At 45.2% G+C, this 15405-nt stretch overlaps 1 protein-coding gene and 1 pseudogene across 3 annotated transcripts; one reads left to right on the top strand and one right to left on the bottom strand.

Annotated features, from left to right (window-relative positions):
* Window positions 1-2821: 2821 nt before the first annotated feature.
* Window positions 2822-9309, top strand: LOC115532621 (uncharacterized protein K02A2.6-like; annotated as a pseudogene).
* A 2442-nt stretch (window positions 9310-11751) lies between these two features.
* On the bottom strand, window positions 11752-13541 carry LOC115532447 (uncharacterized). Of its 3 annotated transcripts, none has more exons than XM_030342231.1 (3): window positions 13456-13541; window positions 13192-13294; window positions 11752-13070 (listed from the first exon to the last, which is right to left on the bottom strand). In XM_030342231.1, exons 1-3 carry the CDS (start codon window positions 13495-13497, stop codon window positions 12016-12018), a joined length of 1200 nt encoding a protein of 399 aa, XP_030198091.1. In that variant the 5' UTR covers window positions 13498-13541; the 3' UTR covers window positions 11752-12015. The 3 variants fall into 3 exon arrangements, with proteins under 3 accessions (XP_030198091.1, XP_030198092.1, XP_030198090.1); XM_030342232.1 differs by having other exon boundaries at window positions 13477-13541; XM_030342230.1 differs by lacking the exon at window positions 13456-13541 and having other exon boundaries at window positions 13192-13435.
* Window positions 13542-15405: the final 1864 nt, after the last annotated feature.

Genomic DNA, 15405 nt, shown 5'->3' with positions numbered 1-15405 from the left:
CGGAAGACGGAAAGGACGGTTGTCAGTGAGACGGATTCTATGCACAAAGCCCTCGGCTTCTCCACAGTCTAGATTGTGCTTTGAAAATACATCTTGATACTTCTCAAGCAATGTTACAAGTTGGAGCTCGCAACACAAGGAGAGACATCTGCCAGCTTGCTGTTTTTTCTCAGGGTGAGTGGTTTGTCTGAGATGTTTGTGATTTTCAAGAGGTCCAGCCATCTCCCCACAGCGGCGTGACCACTCTCCCCACCATGATGCCCCGAGGCACACACCTGGAGGTGGTAGGCTCCACAATAACTGTGCTCCATGGTGGACTTGGGCACATTACTTGGCAGTCTACCCCACAGTAGGTACTCTTGTTTGGGGAGGAGAGTCACCGCCTGAGTTAACTTCACCGTCCCTACTTTTTCCGGCACATCTTCACCCCTCCATCTCGTGAGGCTTGCCATCATCTCCAAAAACTGTTGGCCCTCTGAGGACACTTGTGTGTTGCTTGAGATAAGTTTCCAATAATCTAATTTTTCAGCTGATGAAGCACATATTTCAGCATGCTGGGACCGTGCACTCCATCTGCACTCCTCCACAGCCAACAAGGATGATGTGCTGCGGGAGTTCTTGCTGTTGGGTCAGGACGCTATCTGATAGCAGTCTCTGCTCTGCCTCTTCACTTATCGTGCAGGCCATTGACCCTGTGTCAAGGAGCCCTTGTAACTGAGCGCGGCCATTAACTGTCACTGGTGCATGAAATAACTAGGTGAAGGTCTCAACTTCAGACAGACAGACTCTACATCTACTCGGAACAATGGCTCCTGGCCCCCTGCTGGGTGGCGCGACTGCTGCTGTCAGGGCCTTCTGCTCCAGCACACGGTTCAACAAGCCAATGAGAGACTAGACGCAGACACCCTCGGCCTGAGAAGAGGATGAGGGCCCCATTGACTCCGGGTAGCAGATAAGGTCGGTGGTGTTATTAGCAGGCACTGTCTCTATCGCTGAAGTCTGAGCATGTGCACCAATGTTCTTTGGCCGGCAAGATTTGGCTTGAGACATTGTTCTGGCCTCTCTCTGATGTTCGATGAGTTCCTGAAGCTCATTTGCTGTCCACTTCTCTGATATTTTGCATTTTAGGACACTTGCAAGAGCAGGGTCAGGACATTATTTCACCAGCATCATCGTGACCTCATGAGAGGAGTCCTCAATGTTTCGCCCCTGCCTTCTGAGACACTCATCTGCGACATCCACAGCCTTATTCAACCGTATCCAGTAGTACATGGGACTTTCTCCAGCCAGAGGAAGTGTATTATAAAAATCTGCTAGAGGCATTGAGGAATAGGTTACCTCACTGAAATGTTGTTTCAGGATATCAAAGACAAGCTTGGAGTTTTCTGCTGGCCGCAGCGATGGCATGCTGCGCAGAGTACCTTTGACAATGTCTCTAGCCTTTCCCATTAGTCTTGACATTATCTCCATGGAGTACTCTTGTGGGGGGACACCCCGCTTATTCAGGTAGACGCTCATCATTTCTTCCCACTCATGCACTGTGTGTCCGTCTGTTCCATCTCCCCTGAAGTACGGTGGCTCTTTGACATCAGTCTTCATAACTAACGTTACTCCAGTCATGTTCAAGTCAGACTGTACTTGTCCTAAATTCAGACTAGGTGTAGGAGTGTTTCGACTTTCTGCACTGCCGATAGATCTGTTAAGTTGGCTTGCAATGTTCTCCCCTATCTCGTATGCTAATTGTGTAATGAGGTTCCCTAGGTCTGAGGAACTCGCCTCTGGACTAGACTCTGGCTGACCTGGAGAATGTTCATCTGTATGCGTGTGAGGGTATGAGAATACAGGGCGGCCCACTGGACTAACACCACTACCAATGTGTTATGTATGAAGCTGAAGGTGCTTCGTTTATGGTGACCACTAGGTGGCACCTCTGACTTGTATAAATTCCCGTGCACAATAAACCAGCCTGGCTGAAGTTGTAGAACAAGATACACTGTTTCTGTGTTGATCTCTGTATGGGCTGTGAATGATTGCTACGTAAAGATACAGGGAACATAACAAATTGGCGATGAGGTGCATAGTTCTGAAGACGTTTGACTGGTCATCAGAACAAAAGAACCACGTTGGAAGCTAGCTAGTGAGCTAGAGTGTATCTGTTAAGAGGTGATGAGCCAATCCTCTAACGAAGACTCCGTTATTGAAGAGAAAGCAACTGAGAGCGGACGCATCATGGCGGGAATAATTGGAAATATGGATCCCTTTGATGATACCGGTGAACAATGGGCAACGTATATTGAGCGTTTTGAACATAACATTCTGGCTAATGAGATCAGAACAGCTAAGAAAGTGCCGGTGTTGTTTAGTGTGATGGGACCAAGAACTTATGGATTACTTCGCAGTTTGGTGGCTCCTGACAAGCCTGGGGAGATGGATTATGGACGTGTTGTGGAAGTATTGCAAAACCATTTCGCTCCAAGACCGCTTGTTATAGCGGAAAGATTCCGGTTCCACAAGCGAAATCAGGGGGAAGAGGAAACCGTGGCACAGTACGTTGCTGTACTGAAAAGACTTTCGGAACATTGTGAGTTCCGTGCTTATCTTGAAGACGCACTACGGGACAGATTTGTCTGTGGACTAAAGACTGAAACAGTTCAGAAGCGCCTTTTAACCGAGAAGGATCTCACTTTTCAGAAAGCAGTGGATTATGCGGTGTCGGCAGAGACAGCCACACGCGACGTGCAGCAATTAAGCAGTTCACTTAAAGTGCATGCAATAAGTGCCAACAAAGGTGATCAATGCCGCAGGTGCGGGAAAAGGAACCATGCGGATGAAGACTGCTGGTACAAAGATCGCGACTGCTACCAGTGTGGGAGGAAAGGCCATACCAAACACATGTGTAAGAGTAGAGCCAGAAGCAGCCAAGCCAGAAGCAGCCAAGACAGAGAATGGAGACAGAAAGGTAATACAATGAAGCGCAGTGTGAAAGACAGAAAGAAGAGAATTCATCATGTTGATGCTAGGAATGTTAGTGAAAGTGATGAGACTAAATCTGACACTGACTCTGAGTTGGGACTTTATGCCCTGTCTGAAAAAGGGAAATATTCCAGAATCTCTGTGCTGCCTAGAGTTAATGGAAAGAAAATGGAAATGGAATTGGATACTGGGGCTGCTGTGTCTTTAATTTCTTGGGAACTGTATAAAAGCAAGTTAAGTAAATTACCTCTGCAACCCACTGAGATAATGCTTAAAACTTACACTGGAGAGCCATTGGCACCGGAAGGGGTGATCAAAGTACAAGTTAAGTTAAATAAGCAGTGTGCTGTTTTGCCTTTGTACATAGTGAAAGTTGATGCACCTCCACTGTTTGGCAGAGAGTTGCTGAGAGTTATCAAACTGAATTGGAAAGACTTGAAGACAGTGCATGCCTTTGAGCAAAGAGAGAAAGACAGCTTGAAGATGGTGTTAAAGAGACACTCAGCTGTGTTCTCTACAGAGTTAGGCACACTGAAGCAGATTAAAGCCACACTGGCTGTTAGACCTAACAGTATACCTAAATTCTGCCCCCCACGTAATGTGCCCTATGCACTTCGACCTCGAGTTGAAGCCGAGCTTAAGCGCCTAACTGAGCTTGGGGTGATCTCACCATTTGAGAATAGTGAGTGGGCCACACCTGTGGTGCCAGTTATCAAGAAGGATGGCACAGTTAGACTGTGTGGCGATTTCAAGGTCACCCTCAACCAAGCTCTCTGCGTGGATAGATACCCATTACCACGCATTGAAGACATTTTTGCCTCTCTAGCAGGAGGGCAACGCTTCAGTAAGTTAGAGTTATCTAATACATATCTGCAGATGGAGGTAGAAGAGAAGTGTAGGAAGCTGCTAACTATCTCCACACAGAAAGGGCTATTCCGCTTTAATCGCTTGCCCTTTGGAGTAGCGTCATCACCTGGCTTGTTCCAAAAGGCTATGGATCAAGTACTGCTCGGATTACCTTACACACACTGTTACCTGGACGACATCCTCATCAGTGGTCCTGATGAACAGACTCACCTCAAAGCGCTGGATTCAGTCCTAGGCAGGCTAGAGGAGTATGGCCTGAATCTCAAACAAGCGAAGTGCCAGTTTTTCCAGGAGTCTGTGGAATACTTGGGGCACATCATTGACGCGGCCGGGCTCCACAAATCACCAGAGAAAGCACGTGCTATTGTGGAAGCACCAGCACCACGTGATGTCAGCCAGCTACGTTCGTTCCTAGGAATGCTGAACTATTATGGACGCTTCATTCCTGATCTAGCCACTGTCCTTAAACCACTAAATGAACTGCTAAACAAAGGGAAGCAATGGCAGTGGACAGTAGACTGTGAATCAGCTTTCCAGAAAGCAAAAGCACTCCTAGTATCACAGGAAGTATTAACACACTACAATCCTGAGCTGCCCCTTCGCCTTGCGTGCGATGCTTCACCATATGGGGTCGGAGCTGTGCTCTCGCACGCTATGCCTGATGGAGAGGAACGACCTATAGCTTATGCTTCACGAACACTCAGTAAGGCAGAACAAAACTATGCCCAGATAGAGAGGGAGGCGCTAGCGATAGTCTTTGGAGTTCGCAAGTTCCATCAGTACCTCTATGGTAACAAGTTTACCCTACTCACTGACCATCGCCCGCTGACCTCCATCCTGAGTCCAGTGAAAAGTACACCATCAATGGCTGCAGCCCGAATGCAGCGCTGGGCACTCCTCCTATCAGCGCATGAGTATACCATTGAATACCGTAAGGGTGCACTACATGCAAATGCAGATGGACTTTCACGCTTACCACTCTCCCACATTCATAAAGAGAAGCTAGGCGCCGTAGAGGTGTTCTACACATCTCAGTTGGACACACTACCAGTCAGTAACACCGAGATCAAAGGTGAGACCCTGTCTGACTCCACTTTATCTCGTGTCCAGGAAATTGTCTCCACTGGTCGTTGTCCAGCTGTAAAGGATGCCGACAAAGAGCTGTCGCCCTATCTGTTGCGCCGGCATGATCTCACCATGCAACAGGGATGCCTCATGTGGGGTATGAGAGTGATTGTGCCTCCTAAACTGCGCCCCCGGGTTCTGAAAGAGCTCCACTCAGCACATCCAGGAGTAGTGAGGATGAAGAACTTGGCATGCAGTTATGTGTGGTGGCCCGGCATCGACTCTCAAATTGAGCTTCACGCCAAATCCTGCCCCCCGTGTCAGAGCATACAAAAAAAGCACCTGGGTTAGCTCCTCCACACCCTTGGATGTGGCCATCCAGTCCTTGGGAAAGGATACATGTGGACTTTGCGGGTCCATTGGAAGGACATATGTACCTGATCACTGTGGACGCCCATTCCAAGTGGCCTGAGGTGCATATCCTGGACAGCACCACAGCCAGCAAGACCATACAAGTGCTCAGGGGACTTTTCAGTCGCCATGGAATTCCGCACATCCTTGTGAGCGACAACGGACCTCAGTTCAGTTCTGAAGAATTCAGTACCTTCCTGAAGTCCAATGGAGTCAAACACACCCGCTCAGCGCCGTACCATCCTGCTACCAATGGCTTGGCAGAGCGTTTTGTGCGCACATTCAAACAGGCCTTAAAATCATCCAAAGGCACCGGGATGGTGCAACAACGCCTTGATACGTTCCTGCTGGCATACCGCAACATCCCCCACACCACAACAACGGAAACGCCAGCCATGTTGTTCCTTGGACGCAGGCTGCGTTCTCGTTTGGATTTCCTGAAACCCAATATTGCTGGAACAGTGCACAGATCACAGGATGCCCAACAACAACGCCGCCACCAACACTCAAAGGACAGGCAGTTTGATGTAGGGGCGCCAGTCCTTGTGCGTGACTATCGGAAGGGGGAGGAGAAGTGGACGCAAGGTATTGTTGTGGAAAAGACAGGTCCAGTGTCGTACAGGATAAATAAGGGAGTACCAGGGGTATGGAAACGCCATGTGGATCAGATGCTGACACGCCCCGATCCAGAGCTGCAGCAGACTGCAGTGAACCTTCCAGTACCAGAGGACTTACCCCCGAGTGATATCTGCACCACACTCCACTCTAATGCACCTCACACACAGGAGCCTGACTGTCACATTTCTCAGCACACACAATCTCCACACCAGTCCACTGACCCACCACAGACTGTGCTAACCGGTACTCCGGTAACAGAGACAATGAGACGTTATCCTGTGAGGATTACTAAACCGCCCGTACGTTACGGTGCAGAGTGACCACATTGTTTTATTTAATATAATGTTCTGAGATCTATTGTTTGCAGTATAAGAAGACATCCCCTCATTATTATTTGATGTAAAAAAAAGAAAGCTATAATCTTTTCTGTTGTGTTAAAGTAAATATCCTTTGTGTTGATTGACAACATATCTTAGCGGGGAGGAAATGTTATGTATGAAGCTGAAGGTGCTTAGTTTATGGTGACCACTAGGTGGCACCTCTGACTTGTATAAATTCCCGTGCACAATAAACCAGCCTGGCTGAAGTTGTAGAACAAGATACACTGTTTCTGTGTTGATCTCTGTATGGGCTGTGAATGATTGCTACGTAAAGATACAGGGAACATAACACAATGTCTGAAGCATCCCCTAATCTACGCATGTTCGATGCGGGGGAATGTGCATCAGTACTCTGGAAGTGTGTGGAAGAGAGTACAGGTTTGCCTAATCCATCAGTCCCTTTAGCCGGCGTGCACTCCACCCGACTCATGAGCCTGCCCCTACCTAGGCTTACCAGCCCAGCATCCCCATGACTAAGAGGTCTCTGCACATTCTTACCATCAGTCATTTTTGCAAAGGTTGTCATGTGTTCAACTATGCTAATAATATATGAATTAGTAACAAATGCTAATATCAAGAAAGAAAAAAAAAAACAATGTAAAATTATATTAGGTGAGAAAGAGGCAATTAAGAATTACAATTTACACATTAACAGTAGACCAAGCACTTGTCACGTCCCGAAGAGGTTCCTACTCGTTACAGCAACCACCGGCGATCACCCTGGCGATGATCTGAAGCGATGAGATCCGGGTCACGGCACCAATGTAGCCGACGCCCCAAAGTGAAGGCTACAGCCTTGCTAGGACGCGTCCTTGCTATGCCGCGTTTCCACTGCAGGGTGCGGAACGGATCGGATCGCAAAGGGGCGGTAGGGAGGGGGCGGTATAGCCCAGCTCAGTTCCGAGGTCGCGTTTCCACCGCCGACAGTACCCTTTGTGGTAGGCCGGATGTCGATCGCCGCGGCAGCTATGTAGACATCGTAAACAACGTCTTCCTCCGCAAGAATGCAGACGAACGTCTCCACCTCCTTGTTCGCCCAAGCAAGCTTTTTACGCGACATGTTAATTGTAAAGAATAATACCTCGAGGCTACTGTTTGTTTGTTTTTATCCCCGCGTCACCCGGAAGTGACGAACCTGTCGACCAATCAACGGAGGGGGGGTGTAGCTAGAATTCAAGGGTACCCTTTCAGGCGTCTGGTCTCGTTTTGGGTACCGCAACGGAGGAGTCCCTAGAATGGGGTCGGAACGGGTACGGCAAAGTCCGGGTCACGCCCACTTTTGGCGGTGGAAACGTGATCCGACCCGCACCTTTGCGATCCGATCCGTTCCGCACCCTGCAGTGGAAATGCGCCATTAATGACCGGAAAATCTTGAAGGCTATAGAGGGTTTTCACCAGTGGTGTATAAAGTACTCAAAAGCCATACTTAAGTAAAAGTACAGATACCTTACTGGAAAATTACTTAAGTAAAAGTAAAAGTCACCTTTTAGAATAGTACTTAAGTAAAAGTATTAAAGTATCTGATCTTTACTGTACTTAAGTATCAAAAGTACTTTTCTGATATTAAATGTACTTAAGTACTGAAAGTAAAAGTACAAATAACTGCTGTTAATAAAAAAGCAAAGGGTCAGAATTTTGAGAATAAGTAAGGAATAATCACCGAGAGGCCGGGCAATAAACAGTTTGATATGCCCGGCTCGTGGACGGCTTACCGCCCGAGACGAAGTCGAGGGCGGTAACCTTCCGCGAGCCGGGCATATCAAACTGTTTATTGCCCTGCCTTGAGGTGATTATTCAGTTTATTCTACTTCGCGCCGGCCAACATAATAAAACAATTCAAATACTTTAATAATTAGCCTTTTTCTTATTGGTATTGCATGCTTATTAAATGTATGCTCTGTTTAAGTTCATCTCCCTCGAAAAGTAGTTCCCTTTAGAACTACGGTGAATAACGTTAGCTCAACTGTAGGTAACGCGTTTCTATAGCAACCACACAAGGCTGGATCTGATCTCACTAGTTTAACAACGTTGTTACATTCGTATCAGGTCAGCTTTAATGACGATCGATCAAACATGCACTCCTTGGTTTATTTTTTACAACGGACCTCATGTTTGAAATGTATGTGATAGAAAACGATACAAGCGGCGTATTGATCTACTGTGCTCAGTCAGCAGCAAGTAGAGTGTGAAGTATATAAGATAGTGTTGTAATACTGCGTGCACAAACCAGCCTGATACAAATAGTAGAATTTTGATAGCCCTTGCCCTCGTCCTAGCCATGCATTTGTGTGTTGACAGTCGTACGAGTTTTGATCGACGTAGCAACAGTAACTAAGCAAGGGGGCTTTGCGAACGTGCGCTGGGACAGCTGATTCGCCAAACAGGCGCGCAGTCTGTGTTCTACCACAGTCCCCGACGTTATTCTCATATCTCTCATGATTCTTTTTTTTTTTTCTAAAGATGAGTTGATTTTGTAACGAGTAACGAAGGTTTCAAGCGAAATGTAGCGGAGTAAAAGTATCCGTTTTCTTCGCAAAATGTAGCGAAGTAAAAGTAAAAGTACAGAGAAATATAAGTAGTAAAGTAAAGTACAAATATCCAAAAAAACTACTTAAGTACAGTAACGAAGTATTTCTACTTCGCTACTATACAACACTGGTTTTCACCGACGTCACGTCTTGGGCAGTAACCCGGATGCGCGGCCATGTTGGAGGCACTCGATGTAAACACTGCGCTGTAATGCATGTAAACTCTGCGCTGGATAAACGAAAACGCTGCGATGGATAAAGGTCATAAACCCAAGAAAAGCTCGTCAAAAGGCGTTATAGATGCAAAGGCATACAGGGAAGGACTTGGACCGGGCGAAAAAGCACGATATTTGAGGAAGTTAGATTTGATTGGTGGTGCAGATCCCTACGAGTTGGCTCCCTCGTCTTGGATCAATGACGACCTGGAGAGTCTTCCGGCTGTTTGTTATCCTGACATCGTCAACTAGCTGGTTTTCTCGCCAAGCCCATACACAGCGGAAGACCTTAAAGCGTACAAAAGTTTGGAGGCCTATAACCAGATGGTGTGTGGATGGGTGAGGGAGATTCAATACCAAGTCATCGACGACAGATGTGTTGCGAAGGCCAAAGTAAGTAATGCAATAATGTCTTTAATCAACCTAACCATAACTGTATGATATCATTGCAATACCCAAGGTGTAGCCAGGTGATTCTCAACCGTTTTTCATTTCAAGGACCCCCAGTTTGATATGCAGTCCACAGACCACAGTCTAGATTGCTATGTACACTGTACACTATCAACTTTATTTATAGTGCATTTATCACTATCAGAGTTTATAACCTCTGGGGGCCTGTGTGGCCACATTGTGAACAAGTGATGCAGATAAGCCTAACTGTTATTCATTTTTTTAAAGTGAAACGGTGAGAAACTATTTTGTTATTCTTACTTATTTGGTTGTCATGTCTTTTATTCAGGTTCTCCATTCTCAATCAATCCGAGAAACACCCCTGGAACCCTGGATAATCGCTGAGAAGTCTGGTCGGATACTTGGAGCCCACTGCACGTGTATGGCTGGCCTCGGAGAGACGTGCACACGTTGCTGCATTATTGTTTCTCATAGAAGAAACAGTGAAGTTGAGGGACTCAAAGACAGTGACGCAAGAGAAGGCGTATTGGCTGTTACCTACTGCACTGTCTAAGGTGGAATACAGGGAATGCCGGAAGATTGACTTCACTGTAACCAAGAGGTCTCAAGTAAAAGAGCTGGCAGGATGAAATGTGCTGCCACTTGAGGACCCAAGTGATACTTCCACTTCTTCTACTGTTACAGTTGGGAAACTGCAACAGCCAACCAGTGATGAACTGTCATCATTATTCAGTGCTCTTAGCGCGACTGGATCAAAGTCTGCTATTTTGTCCCTGATTGAGCCTTACTCTGACAGTTTTGTTCCAAAATCAATTGGAGAAAATTTACCTCTTGTGTTGACGGAATTGCGAAAAGACGAAGCAGTTCACATGGACTATAGTGAGCTATTGTCCACATGCAAAGATGTTGAAATTTCTGTTTCAGAGGAGCAAGCAAAGGCAGTTGAGGCCGCTACAAGGGATCAAGCTTCCTCTAAACTGTGGTTTAGATTTCGCGCTGGTCGAATCACAGCATCTAAAATGAAAACTGCATGTTGCACTGATCCAAAACAGCCAGCTCAGAGCTTAATCAAAAGTGTATGCTATCCTGAGTCATACAGATTCACATCAAAAGCCACTACCTGGGGATGTAATCATGAGAAATTTGCACGTGATATGTTTATAGATGTACATAAGGAATCTCATGAAAATGTTAAAGTACACGACACAGGTTTTTTCATAAATCCAAGTGTGCCATTCTTGGGTGCTTCTCCCGATGGCCTTGTTTCTTGTGATTGTTGTGGTGTCAGTGTAATTGAAGTGAAATGTCCATTCTGTGTGAAAAGTGACATGTTGGACAGTGTATCCTATTTGGAGAAGGACAGTGAAGGGAAACTGACACTTAACCGAAACCACCAGTATTTCTACCAGGTGCAAACTCAACTTGGGGTGTGCAAACTGGAATCTGCCTATTTAGTTGTTTGGACAGAAAAGGATTTGCATGTTGAGTGCATTTTATTTGATGAAGAGTTTTGGGACACAATATGCCAGAAAAGCAAGAATATTTTTGACACAGCCATTATGCCAGAGTTAGTTGGCAAGTTTTACACAAGGCTTTCATCTACCATTGCCAATGTGTCCTCGCAACCTGGAGTATCTACCTCGGCTGAATCACATGGCTCTGATTGTGCTGCAAGTGCCAGTGGCCAAGAAGAAACCTGGTGTTTCTGTGGCCAGGTTGAGTTTGGAAAGATGATTTTGTGTGACAATGCAAAATGTCATATTAAGTGGTTTCACTACTCGTGCATTAATGTCAAGGTTGCACCAAAGGGAAAATGGTATTGCCCAAAGTGCCAAAAGCTACCTAAGTTTGAGCCAAAAAAGGGAAAGAAACCTTTGAAGTAAAAAAACAAAACTGTATTTTTTAGTGGACTGTTGTGAACTTATGCACCTCAGGCACTTTGTTTTAATGTTGGTTAAAACAATATTTAATTTATTTAGAAACGTGTACCTTTTTTGAAACTGTTCTTTAAATATTTTTAGTATTTGATTTCAAGTTGGTGAGATTTTGCAATGCTATACTGACAAAAACAGTTGTAAAACTCAAATTACATACAAAATTATGTTCGCACTATAGTATACTGTATATACTATAATTTATAGTACTGTATAGTTTATAAGCTATCTGTTCTGATAACTGTGTGGTTTTCCTTTAATAAATCTGTGTTCTGATGATAGTGTTATGATGTGTTCTCTTCCACAACAATACATTAACAAAAACTGTAAATTAACAACCATTTATAAATAATTTTAGGCTATATAGTCTTTTTATTGACAAAGTGCATATAAAAATATTCTTCAGTCAAAATCAACAATGGATGGGCAAAGGTTCACCAGAGCACAACAGACAAGTCCAATCTTATCAATGGTACAATAACCATCACTATCTTTGCACATCAAGAAATCAATTGGTAATATCCCCCCCAAGATGGTATATTTCTGGCGCACGCTACCAATTACACGCTCAACATGAATCCTGACATGGGCAATTTTTCTTGTGGTTTCTAAGTCAACAGGAGCCAACTGACTTTCCACGAGTGAAGGCTGGAATTTTTACATGAGCCATTATACAACCCAAAGTGGCTTGAATATTAAAGCCACGGTCAGCAAGGACAAGATCACCAGGAACTATGTTGTCCAAAAAGCCACAGTTTTCAGTTAGGTATTTGTCACTGACTCTTCCTCCCCATGCATTTGAAATGTAAGACACTGTGCCCTGTGGTGTAATACCAATCAAGAATTTAACTGTGTTATGGTGCTTGTAGGAAGACCATGTTTCTGCTCTGGCTATAAGGTTAGACGGACGTTCTATAAAAACCTCAAAACAGTCAATAATAACAGCACATTTTTTCCCAAAATGTTTCCTGAATTGCATTGGCATAGTTTTTTGTAAATGCTCTCTTTCTGGCCATATGATAAGTGGTTTCATATGAATAAACATGACATCAATGACATCAGTGACTATCCTAGAAGCAGTGGCTATTGATATGTTAAATGCATATGACAGGAAGGTCGTGGAAACATTAAGCCTAAGGCGCATCAGTGTCAGCATCAACTGCTTAAACTTATCAAGTGACTTCTTCACAGGGAGGTGGGGACTAAGGAATGTGAAGAGTACCAACAGTATCTGGTATGTAGGTAGGCCAGTGAAAAATAAAACCTTTTCATCATTATCAACAAATGCACTTTGGTCATAGGTAGTGGACAAATGTGCAACATCAGAGCACAACTGGATGTTTTCAGTTCTAAGATTTTGAAGTTCGCTGGTCATAGCCTCAATTAAATCACCAGTCAATTCACTTTGAGTCTCTGTGCTGCACAAATTGCTGCTGATATAACCACTTGTAGTAGGGTCATCAGTCTCAGAATCATCAGTCTCTGCAGCAACACCAGCACCAGCAGCAGCATCAGCAGCAGCTTCTCTCAGTCTCTGCTGGGTTCTATTCCCACGACGGCTGTAGCGTGATGATGTCTCAGCTTTTTCAGGAGACCTTTGCTGACCTGTCATTCCGACAGATGGCACCCAATCTGGGTCATCCTTTTGATAAAGGTCAGACCTTTTACCTGGAATACAATGAGAAATACTGCTGTGCAACTGCAACTGTGTTGCTACTGTAGCAGGCTATTAAATATGATCCTAATCAGATATTAAGTCAATAATGCAACATAAAAACATGTCACTTACCTGACAAGAAATGGGCCGAACAAATTCGGACGTTGTCCAGATTTTTGCCACGTAGATCCTGGTTCAGCTTCGCTAACCACAAGCGCCTCCTTTCCTCTGACAACTTTTGGCATTGTTCTCCTTGATTAGTTATAACTTTTGGCAGTCTGTAATACTCCAAATGTTTTTCGCGGTCTGACCGATTGGTACAGCCAAAAACACGGCAATAATTTACCATTTTCCACGAAGATATTCGGGATCTACTGCAGCGTGCGCTTTATTTACCTTGGCGTGCGGTTTATTTACCTTGCCGAGTACCTCCAACATGGCGACTGCCGGATTGATGACGCGCTGATGACGCGCCGTGAAAACCCTCTATAGGGATTTTAAGGATAACTCAAGCATCATTCCAGAAAACCTTGCACCACTCCTGAATATCGACCATCTCATTCCAGTTAGCACTGCTGAGTGTGAGAGGGGGTTCAGCTTAATGAACATCATAGTTTGCCCCCTGAGATGCAGTCTGCACTTCATGGTCACAGTGTCGTCCTTGATGTTTATTCAACTGTGAGTGGCCCACCACTCACAAAGTTCAATCCAACACGTATGTGAAGTCCTGGCTGGTGAAGCACAGGGGAGCCATGAACCCCAGAACACACCCCTGCAAGGCAGGACCTGACGTGGAGGACAAGGAGGCCCTCTGGGCACTACTGAGAAAAAAGCATGCATACTAATACACACACATACACACATGCCATAGATATAGTTCTTAATCTACACATACCTTTCTTTACTGTTGACATTTTAATAACTTGAATAAACTACAAACACATTCATTGACTATCATTGATTGATATTTAATATGACTTTAATTGATAACATAATGGAATATAGCCAGGCTAGCCTTACAGGCCCCGTCCACACGAAGCCGAAACGGGCGAAACCGTTACGGTTTCGATCTATCCGGTTTCGAAGTATCTCTGTAAAGACGAAGCCAAGCGAAACCGGATAGATCTGTAGAAACGCTGTAGTAAAAATTCCAGGCCCATAAGGGGCGCTGCTTCTGGTACACAAATCCAGAAGAAGAAGAGGCGAGCATGCGCATAAAGGCTGCCCCCCGAACCACTAACAACACAAACAAACAGCTCTTCTACGATGGCGAACTAGATTCTCAATAAATAATGGCTTAGCAACCCAACAAGGGACATGATATGCTGCAGAAAGATTACAAGCTTGTAGTCCGCCATCATCTTTTTTGTTGTGATTTCTGAGACTCCGCGGGCTTAAGAGCCATTGGCTAGGACAGGGATGGGCAACTTTCATGATAAAGAGGGCCACATTTTTTATCATAACCATCGGAGGGCCACATCACTGCACACTTCAACTAAACGTGAGCTGAGAGAAGCTACATAATTTTGAATTTGGTAGTTGATTTCCAGTATTCTGGTGCATTTTGGCGATGGCCACTACCTAAAAAATCGTCCAGAATCATAACCTATGTACGGTATGTTAATTGAACCAACATACATTCATTTCATGTTTTCCATGCTCAAACAGCCACATGAATGGTCAGTATTTTTATCAGTGCAAAGGGCTCACATACATCATCATTCAATGAAGTCAAAAAACTGAAAAACACTGGCCCAACATTAAGTGCAACAACTCAATGAACTCAAACCCAACAAACAGTTGTAGTAGTTGTAGTGGCGACTTAAGTGGATCTTTAATGACTGATATCGCTTCTAAGCAAACTAGACGCATGGGTTTGCCTTTGAATTCTATGAATTCTTCTCATCTTTCTTGAACGAGTTTTCTGTAACTCGATCAATTATTATTATTATAATTTCTTTTTTTTTTTTTTTTTTTTTTATAATTATGTGCGGGCTGAGTGGGCATGCGGGCCGCGGGCCGCATACCCGCGGGTCGCGGGCCGCATGCGGCCCGCCAGTTGCCCATCCCTGGGCTAGGAGGTCGAGGGGTGGGGCGATGACGTCATGGTTTGCGGTTTCAGTCGGTTTCAGGCGTCCACACGAAACCAAAACGAAACCGGATAGATTTGAAACCACCTCCGAGGGTGGTTTCAGAAGTTTGCGGTTTCGGTCAGCGGATTCGCCGGCTTCGTGTGGACGGAAGGCCGAACCGTACAAGACCTTTGCGGTTTCGCCATGAAATCGGCTTCGTGTGGACGGGGCCACAGAGTCGCAACACTTTGCGTTGCGTTGCGTTGTGTCGAGG

The sequence above is a fragment of the Gadus morhua genome, chromosome 19 (genome assembly GCF_902167405.1).
Source record: "Gadus morhua chromosome 19, gadMor3.0, whole genome shotgun sequence".
Classification (NCBI taxonomy): Eukaryota; Metazoa; Chordata; class Actinopteri; order Gadiformes; family Gadidae; genus Gadus; species Gadus morhua.
Note: the sequence above shows the minus strand (reverse complement) of the source record. Positions and strands in the feature narration are given on the sequence as shown.